A 10,848-nucleotide genomic window follows, 5' to 3' on the forward strand; every position below is an offset into this window, starting at 1 on the left:
ATAAAATATTTTAGAATTAAAAGTGGGGAATTATTTTATTTTATTTTTTTTTTCAAATAAATTTATTAAAATGATCCCTCACTTTTAGGGTATTCAAACTTTTGGGGATTGGACAGCACTTTTAATGCCCACCATTCACAATCGATAATATTTGTATCTGCTCTGAATAGTTTTAAAATGAAGGAAAAATATGATTTAAATATTGGCAAATTTTACAACATACTGTTATTTTGGTTTATTTGTATTATTTTTACTTTTCCAAATAAAATTAAAGTATGTGTTCTGATACTATACTTTATCTTTTCTGTTTTTGGTCAATGAAGGAGAAATCCTTTAAGATTGAAGATTAAAAAAAAAGATGTTTCCTCAATCCAGAGTGTCTTTTTTGGCGGATAAAAACCGACGTTTGCCATCGTATGAAATATATTTGTTATCACATATGGACAACAGTATGTAATGTTTGCACCAAAATAAACGCAATAATCTTAAACTTGAAAAAAAAGGTGGTTCATGCTGACAATTAAATGGAATAATAAACGTTGAAAAAGTTAGTAAAAATCTTCAGTCGACGGTTGAAAAGAACTTGCTTGTGAAGAGCGCGACGTTTGCGAGAAGACAGAAGTCGAAAGAAATTATTCGTTCAAATTTGAAAAGAATTTCTGGCGTGTATATCGCTTAACACAAATTACTTGGTTTTCTCCTCCCTCGTGCTGCCGACAACTAAAACTGTGTTTGTTTGTTTTTTTTTGTGTTTTTTTTTTTCATTTCCGTTATTAATCGTTATCTTTAAAACAATTAACTGATTGCTTGTCGATTAATCATTGTGGACTTCATTTTTATAAAATTGTATTAAAAGATCTATGGCTACCACTAACTCTAAATTTGGGAGTGCAACTCGAACTTAGGGTTAGTGGTAGAATAAATCATTTGTTTCCAATTTTGGGGGAATTAAGCCTCCTTGCCCGTTAAGCGATAAGCGGCCGTTTGTTTTGTTTTTAAAATCAGTTTGTAAAATCCATTTTGAATAAAATAATTTGTAATTTAAAAAGAAAAGTTTGTTTTAGCACGTTAGAGTTTGGTAGATAGTTGAATTCTACTGCATAATTTTTTTTTCTTCAATTTCGGATGTTGAGTTTTCTACACTTTAATTAAGTGAATAATTAAATCTAAATTAAAGGTGTGCTTAGATCGTATTTTAAACCACAGAGGCTGAAACGCTCCCGCCCCCAATAAAACCTACTTTACAAAATCGATTATTTTAGCGAGTTTAGCAAAAAGAAAAGGTGAAAAACAAAATAAAACAGTGGGTAAATAATTGTAAACAAAGGCAGTAACTGCTACTCTTCTACCTACATGAATGAGTTTAGTTAATGTGATGAAGGATTTAGTAAGCGCTTTTCTTTATTTTATAATCTAGAAAGTGCGGGTGTCTGGGTGATAAATATCTCCAGTTTTTCTAGAAAAAACGATTGCCGTAGATCGAAAATTTTCCCACTAGGTTAACCGCTGAATTGGCAACACTGCCCCCAACCTTACAAAAATAATAATAATAAAAAATACCAAAATAGCAGCGAGGGGTAAAAGAAAAAATAAGTTAGAACCAGTACTAAAAAAAAACATACATTTAGCCGTCGAAACCGTGTAAATGTTGACGTTACGTACGGACGTTCACGACAAAAAGAAAGTCTTATCAAAATTTTAATAAGAAACAGGAATTTATTTAAGAAAGAAAACTATGGAATCCTATCATACGGTAATGGAAAGAAACTAGGTCCGTGTATTTATCTGTAATTAATATTTTTTACAAATTCTTTTAATCAAACGGAAAGTATGAAAATGTAAATAAACCCAGAAAACACAGGAAAGGAAAGCACAAAAGAAACATGAATGGATTTCTTTACATTTTGATAATTTTAAGAAAAAAACAAATGTATAGGAAAAACAAATAAAACTGTTGGATTACGATAGTTGGCTAAAATGTCATTATATGTCTGTATCGGTAACCGAGGGCAGTAAGTTGGCGAGGTGTTCGTTAAGTAAAGAGAATAGTTTCATTCCATTAATCCATGAATAGGTGAATGGTTCGTATCACCAATTCGGAATAAGAGGAACAAGTATGTGGAGTCGTTAGTGCAGAAGAACGGAAGGTAAATGCTATGTCAAATAGTGAATAGATCAGTTACGTAGGGAGGGGTCTAAATTGAAGTACCCTGTGAGTACAAATACGCGGTGTAAGTGGGTGGCAGTGGTAGTACTTGGCGGATAGGGGGAAAATGGGAACTACTTCCTCTGTAACTTATGGCGATGATGATGATGTCACTCCTAGAATTAAATCTAATGTTTTAATATAACGAGATAACGTCTAAAATGTCGTTAAATAAGGTAATAGCTAATAGTGTAAACATAATAATTTGTATGTATCATCTGTTGTTGTAAACCTATGGTATTTTGGTTCAAAGGGGAAAACTGCGCCTCTTTTATTATCTTTTATCATATATATATATATATATATAATGTATATGTGTGTGTGTGTGGATATATACTTTTACAGAGTGCTTTTCGCTCTATCTAATCGTTTAAATTAGAAACTTATTTTTATTTCAATTCAAGCAAGGTCAAAAAGCTGCTGAAACAGTTCGCGATATCAACGAAGCGTTTGGCTCATAAATCACTACTAAGCGCAAAGCACAATGATGGTTTAAGAAAGTTCATGGCAGCGAGGAGATTTTTGGAGATGATGAGCATAGTGGTCGGTCATCGGGTGTTGACAACGATCAATTAAGAGCCTTAGTCGAAGCCAATCAACTGTTTGAGCACTTGCTTCTGAATTAGATGTAACGTATATGACGATTTTCAACCACTTGAGAAATTGGAAAAACAAAAAACATAAATCGGTGTCCCACGAATTGAACCGCAACCAAAAGAAACGCTGTTATGAAGTGTCATCTTCCCTTATACACAACAAGAACGACCCGTTTCCCGACCGGGTTGTGACTTGCGATGAAAAGTGGGTTCTTTACAACAACTACCGACGCTCGACTCTTTGCTTGGTCGCCGACGAAACTCCACGAAATTTCACGAAGCCAAAGTTGCACCAAAAGAAGATCATGATGACTGTTCGTGGTCTGCGACTGGTCTCATCCATTCTAGTTTTTGAAATGCAGGCAAAACTAACCCAGAAAAAAGCCCAATTCTCTTCCACAACAATGCCCGTCCGCACGTTGGTAAACCGACCCTGCAAAAGCTGAACGAATTGGGCTACAAAATTCAGCCTCATCTGCACCACTCTCCAGACCTAACGACTACAACTTTTTCAAGCATCTTGACAACTTTTTGCGTGTGAAATGCTTCAAAACCCTAAGCGATATCAAAAACATCTTCAGCGACTTCATCGCCACCGAAACTCAAGATTTATACGTTGCTGGCATAAATACACTTGTTTTACGTTGAAAAAGGTGTATTGAACCTGATATATAAAAGGAACTTTGTCTCTGTGCCGGTGCGTGTATGTGAGTTCGCTCCCTATGAACTCGAAAACGGCTGAGCCGATTTTAAATCTCGCACGAATATACATTATGTGCCTGGCAGTGTTATTAAAAAGGTTTTCTATCGGAATGCCTTTGATTAGTATTGATAATCGAAATAATCCGATGAAAAATGGAACAGGCGATTTTGATCAAGGTTAACACCTTACATAGCCTAACATCTATTTAAGAAGTTTTATGACGACATAAGCCGAAAAGCCCGACATATAAAATCAACAGTAGATTCTTTGATATGACAGGGGCGTGTTTGAAATGAATATTTCTGTTTAAAGCAGAATTGAAGCGTGATAATTAACTTTTGCGTTTTAAACTTAAAAGAAAGCCGTTATATATAAAAAAATAATTGTATAAAAACAACAGTAAGTTCTCTACAGTGCAATGTAGACTACAACGTGGGGAGGCATGTGAAGCCTCCTTCCAGTTCATCGCGATGGGTCCCCAACTAGAGCAATCAATCAATCGATTTGATTGAAAACTGGGCGGTTTCACCGATTTTGATAACAATACAAATATGGGAGTGTGAAAACTCTGTTGATCATTATTCAATCCCGAACAACGTCGAGTTTCCCTGCGAATTCATATTTAAAAGAAGATTGTTAATTTGGGGATACCTCTATAGAAAGATTATTACATAAATCGATGGAACTGACACGATGGAAAATCAAGTCATTCGTATCATTTCTAGTTGTAAAATCAATTCAATCATTAAAACATCAAAATCGAAACAATAATATTGATCATTGATTGCCTTGAATGGAGAAGGTGGAAGTGAATTTTTAAATCAACATGAGGGGATAATTAAAAGAGGGATCATATGCGTTAATGCATAACATTGCTAAGTTAGAAACGAAGTGGAGAAAAAAATGAAACTAATAAAATATTGGTTAAAAAGAATTCCATTCGTTTATATTTAAAGTTATTTTTATATAATATTTATTCCACACAAAATTAACACCTATTACTCGACACACGCGTGAACCTCTCATCCACATTTGTTAAAATGTTGACCGTAAACAATATTTGACTTAAATTACTTTGTCCAACATTAGTGGTCCTGGATATGACCTTAAACTATATCCAGTGGTGGGGCCCCAGCTTGTGGGCTTTGGGGGGTGTGGAGCCACCCTTTAATTACCATTGCTCCCAGGTCCACTCTGACCCGGAGTGGTAGTACCTGTTAGGGTCCCAACTATGGGTTAAATAGAAACAGACGTGAAAACAACAAATATATTCTATTAAAAAAAATTTTCTTCAAAATCTTTGGATTCGGCATTAAATAACCCGAAAAGGGTTGATATGCCGTAAAACAAAAACCAACAACCAACCAACATTAGTGGAAATTTTTCATTGGAAGACGAAGCAATCAGATATGCAAATATGGCAAGCATGCACTACGTATGAAAGTTTAAAATTGAAGAGTTTATTCATTTAAAGAGCAAAACGGAACGAAACATAAGGTAACGAAGGGTGTGTGTTTTTTTTTTGTTAATTAACGGCTACGTATTGGAAGCTTTACGAAAGAAGTGCTTATATTATTTTTTCCGATTTTCTAAACGTTAAATGTCGGTTTTGTGTTAATTATTATTTCTCTCTAAACATTTTCATTTTAAACTTGTCTTTATTGGCTCTGGATATGCGTAATTCGAATAGTCTCGAATGCATCTTTAACACTATCCTAAATACTTACCGATTTACATTTGGGAACATATATACCAACGTTACCTAGATACAATAATTAATACAATGTTATGGAATTAGTTGTACATCTAATGTATTTAAATCTTATTGGTGTTTTTGCTTGCTAGATTATTTGGACATTGTGAATGGAGCTAACAAAGCACATTCCAAGAAACATGCTACATGAAACAATGCAGCCCCCCCCCCACATACATACACGAACCCGGAGATTAGGACTCCTATCCAATCATAGGTAAATTTATACAAATACCGTGACAGCGAATTAGTAGAAGAAAATGTACCCTAACCCAGTTTTCAGATTCGTGTTCAGCACACCGAAACATAACAGAATACTACGTAAAAGATTTTACTAATTCGCTGTCACGGTGTTTGTATAATAATACCCAATCCTAGGCATTAAGAATCGTAAGACTCATTGTAAGTTTTGAGATTTGTCGTCAAAAGTTTTTTTTTTTTTTTTTTTTTTTTTACGATTTTCTAAACGTTAAATGTCAGTTTTGTGTTAATCATTATTTTTAGGGCTAATCCTGAATACGTACGGTTCTCGTCAGATCGAAGTCAAGCAACTATGAGCCTGACGCTATCAGGTGACCATTTGGGTAGTCCAGAGTCTAACGACGGATGGGCGCCGCCCGCCTATTCTTGCCCAAAACACACTACATAAAACAATGCAGCCCCCCCACACACACCCCGACCCTTGGGGTGGGGGGGGTTAAGACCCCTCATCCAATCCTAGACATTAAGAACCATGAGACTCATCGATTGGTGTAAGTTTTAAGATTTGTCGTGATAAGTGTGACAGAAACTGCTTCCATTCTCGAATTCATCAAACAAATACATTTGTATGTTTATTCAACTTTTCTCCCTCCCCCAAACAATTCCTTATTTAACTATTCTTGTCTTGCATCAGATGGAAGACCACGACGGGATATGAATGCTGAGTTTTAACTGTATCCTCTGTAATTACTGTCTTCCATAGTTGTCGTCTCGCTACGTTTTTGTTTTTTGTTAACTAAGCCGCTGGCCGGCTTTGGGTATTATCCTCCTCTTCCAGTTCCTGTAAGGCGGTAATTACTGAAAATAAAGAAACTCGCGGTTTACCACCTGACGAAGGCCAGGCGGATTGTTGACCGAAACGTCATGAAAGAACTAAGATAATAGTGCGCCTATAAAATGAATAATTCTAAGTTTCTCATCTTAAAAGGATTCAAATAAAAATTCCTTATTTTAAAATCATCTCTATTGGCTTGATATGCAAAATTGGAATCTAAAATCCGTTGCTTGAGAATTTAACATCCTAAGTATTAGATTACAGTTGTAAACGTTTATTAGAAATTCGTTACAATTCTAGACTTCTTAAATAAGGGCTAGTTTGAACGATGGGTTTTATATAGTTCTTAACTATTCAATGTTCGCTAATTGTCTTCGAAAACTTTCAAATCATCGCTTTTCATAATTTTTGAATATCTTGATTACTGCGACATGTAGATACCATAGGTTTTACTTGAAATTTATATTTCACATTGAATGAAAGTTTTTTTTAACTCTATTGGAGAAAATTGGGCTTTCCAGTTAGCTCAGCTAGATAAAACGCTTGATTCAAACAAGCGCATTTAAATACTGTATTTATTTAAAAGTTTTTGACCGGAATTGGCGAAAATTGGGATTTCTAGTTAGCTTCCCTGGATAAATAGATTTTAATATTGTATTCACTTGCTAGATTAATCCAAGCTTAAAGAGAAAATGACTCTGGAATTGTTTGCATGGACACCTCATTTGTCGCTGGTCTTCGTTAGCTTACATTTTTTTTTTTTTTTTTTTTGTTAATCCTAAAAACTGAGAACAATAACGCTCAGCGATTTAATGCGGTAGTTTTGAGACTTGTCACAGAACACAACTGCTGCTAGAGCTGCTTCCCCTCTAATTTGAGGCCCTGTTTCTGGCACAAGATGAGACGATAAGGACGCTGACAGTTTTACCTCCTAGACCTGCAACAATGAAATCGCTAAATGTGTCCGAAACTGGATTTTCAGCCGATATAGTTCTTGCACTAATGCGTTGCAACCACCGTTACCAATGGTGGTATAACTTCGGGTGGCAGCCTCGTCTTTTCACTAAAACTGCGTTACCAACTATGGTTAGTGATAATAATCGGATAAAACCTTGCATATGTAAATATTTCGAAATTTTACTGTAGAGTTGTTGAACGTAATCACTTAAATAATTTATAGTTCATACGTGTTCAAATTTTTCTGTAATTACAATCTTATACTATTTTAAACAATACGTTTTTTACGTTTCCAAATTTCATTTTTGTTGCCTCTATTCTCTCGCAAGTCTTCAACCGTGGTACTCTCCGGCCTTAAATTACTGTATTTTATTTTAAACTTAATCTGTTCAAACCCTGAACATTACTCGTTTCATGTGTTTACAAAAATGGACTATGACAATGGACTGTAAGGATTGAACTCTGGAACTGAAGTTTTTAAACTACAAAACTATGCTGTAATGTATAACGAGGGTTTGACTAATGTTTGAATTATAGGTAAAGTAAACTAAAGCTCGAAAGTGCAACGGTCGAAACCTTGTAAAAACTAATATTTTAACAATATTAAAAACCGTCAGGAACAAATATTGTACATTTCTAATCCTACCATTTTTCTTTCAGATGGCCAGCAGGTTGGGAGTTGACTTAGACAAAGTGATAGATTTAATAAGAAAGAACGATCTCCATGGGATTCGTTTACTCATCGATCCCTTAACGCTGTTTAATCGGCAGTCGATTGTCTGCCAAAAGGTCGACAAAAAATCTCTACTCAGATACACCTGTGAACTCGGCTTTACAAACATCGTGAAATATCTCTTGGACGAATGTGGGGCTGATATCTCTGAGCGTTACGAGCCTGAAAAATCTCGGATTTCACCATTGCGAGTCGTCATCGATAATCTTGATGGTGCTACGTTCAGTTTATTACTCCAACGTGGAGCTGTTGCTGCTGACATATACGAGGCCATCAGGTGTGTTCAGCACGTCTCAAAAAAGAAATACTTCGCTACACTTTCTATTTTAAGAAAGTGTATCGAGGATATTACATCTATAGAATTCGCCTACGATCATCCCGATTTATTTGCTTATGTGAATGATAAAATTTTAAGTAATATGGAGCCATTCTTTTCTGCAGTGGCCGCTGGAAATATTGACGAAATGAAAACGTGTCTACCATATTGCATAGACCTGAAGGCAGATAACGATTTCCGAGAAAACGCCTTGTGCATAGCCATGTTGAATAATAAGAGTAACGCGGAGCACTTTTTGTTGAATTATAAAATATTCTCGGTCCCGGATTATATACGTGCTTTGGAGCTAAGCGGATCGATGTTATTGTTCCATCCGTTGCGTAGACAAAGACCTGCAATGTTGGAGCAACGGTTTTAGAATTCGAATCGAACATTCGTTGAACATTTCCGATGAGTTCCAGAATGAACTCCCAACTGATTTAGGGTTGAAATGAAGTTGCGAAAAACTCGACACTCTTGAGAATACTCCTACCGAGCTTCGTGCCTAGGGATTGCGAGTTTTTCGTTTACTATCTCTAACCAGCCAGATTCTCACGGATATCTTTTTCATGGTTGCACTCAAAAGGACTTTGTGCGCACGATTTAGCTACTCTGAACTTGTTGAGTTGCACTTTTTCCTCTTATTGGATCTGATTCTCCTAACTTTATGGCTAAAAAGATCTTCAAACAGTTGTTTTGCCTCCAACTTGAATGTGATTCCTCAAACATGGATGAGCTTTTAACTAACTTAAATCTGTTTTATGAAGGAAGGTGACTGGAAACTGTTGCTGAAGCGTAAGAATAAATTTCCCTTTGTTAAACTATTTAAACATGTACTTCATTTTCTAACGAAGGAAGGTGACTGAAAATCGTTGCTAAGTCGTCAGAATAAATTTCCGACTGTTATTTATAAACGCCTTCTTAAACGTGTACTTCATTTTCTAACGGCCCTGAGTGAATTTCATCTGTTAGAGGACAAGGAATTGCAAAGAAGTGTTATTTCCGATGTGATGAAGTGTCATTCTAAACCTTACCTAACAACGTTACTTCATTTATCGATTAAAAAAATGGCTGAATATTCTGTGATTTGCTTCATTATCAGTTGTTCGGATAATGTGAATTGCACCGACAAGAAAGGAAACACTCCGATGCACGACGCTGCCTCGCTACCAGCAGACTACCCTCATTTCTCACGCTTAGTAGACTTGCCTTTTATGAAGGCAATATCAATGCACGCAATCGATCCGGCGAGACCTCATAATATGCTACAAAGTGAGGGGGATCATTTAAAATCTTTTCCAATCTGTCCTTGAAATCTATGTGCTCGGACTATTAACCAGTTTTATCAGCATCATAGAAGAAACGCTTAATTGTATCATCAGAATGTATTTCTACATGGTTTTATTGGATCTAAAAATGTTTAATTCCTTGTAAAATCCAAGACTTTATTCTTCTTCTGCTCCAAAACTTGTCTGCCAATTGCTTTCTATCCAAACAATTCTTGAGCCTTACCAAAACCATGTTTACAATATTAATTCCTAGTGTTCAGTTTTGATCTTAAAAATTTCTTGAATATTTCGGTTATTCGTTCACTTGTGCTCTGCTCGTTAAAACTTAATTTCAAATATTGAACAAAACGATCAGCACGTACTACTTTGAGTTGCCTGGGATTTTTTACTTTCATTTTTACTTCGCCTGTAATAATTTCAAATGACTTATGTTTTTACTTTTTTTTTAACGAGTAAATAGGTTTAACATTTTACAAATCCTGCTTATTCCCGTTTAGAAATGGGGGTGGACTAACATAATTCCCATTTGGAGCGTAACTTTTACAAATAGGTAAATATAAGCAACTGCAAAAATGCTGATAATGTGATTAATGCAGGGAAGGAGACCTTTTCTTCCTAGTATATTCCTCATCATACATGCGAATAGAAAATGCTTAAGAAATAAGCTGAAAATAGGATTTTTCTTGCAGTTATTTAATGTTGCATTTTCAAATAAAACTTAATCGTTTAATAGTAAATCTTACTTGTACTAAAATTAAAGCTGTATTGTTTCCAGAAAATTGAACACCTTGTCTAATTCTATTAAATAGAATAGGCAACCCATTGTAAAAATTTTAATATTTCGATTCTTTTAGTTGCGCTCTGCTTGTTAGGACTTCATTTCAAATATTGAACAAAACGGGCAGCACGTACTTTGAGTTGCCTGGGATTTTTTTTTACTTGCAATTTTACTTCGCCTTTAATAATTTCAAATAACTTTTTTTTTTTTTCTTTTTTTTTTTTTTTTTTTTTTAAACGAGTAAGTAAATTTAACATTTTACAAATCCTGCTTATTCGTATTTAGACACGAGGATGGACTAACATAATTCCCGTTTAGAAATGGGAGACAAGATTCGTATTTGGAGCATAAGTTTTACAAATAAGTAAATATACGCAGCTTCAAAATGCTGATGTGTTTAATGCAAAGGGCAACTTTTCTTCCTAGTATTTGCATCATTATGCTAAGAAGCACTTCATATTTATAATTAAAATTTTTAGTT

General features: G+C 35.0%; 1 protein-coding gene across 1 annotated transcript; it reads left to right on the plus strand.

The window, feature by feature from the left end:
* Positions 1 to 4,891: 4,891 nt before the first annotated feature.
* LOC145254671 (uncharacterized) lies at positions 4,892 to 10,529 on the plus strand. The gene is made up of 2 exons (XM_080113317.1): positions 4,892 to 5,012; positions 7,912 to 10,529. The coding sequence occupies exon 2, from the start codon at positions 7,912 to 7,914 to the stop codon at positions 8,677 to 8,679; it is 768 nt and encodes a 255-aa protein (XP_079969443.1). The 5' UTR covers positions 4,892 to 5,012; the 3' UTR covers positions 8,680 to 10,529.
* The last annotated feature ends 319 nt before the right edge of the window (positions 10,530 to 10,848 follow it).

The sequence above is a fragment of the Euprymna scolopes genome, chromosome 30, assembly GCF_053919585.1.
Source record: "Euprymna scolopes isolate OS-2025 chromosome 30, ASM5391958v1, whole genome shotgun sequence".
In the NCBI taxonomy this organism is placed as follows: Eukaryota; Metazoa; Mollusca; class Cephalopoda; order Sepiida; family Sepiolidae; genus Euprymna; species Euprymna scolopes.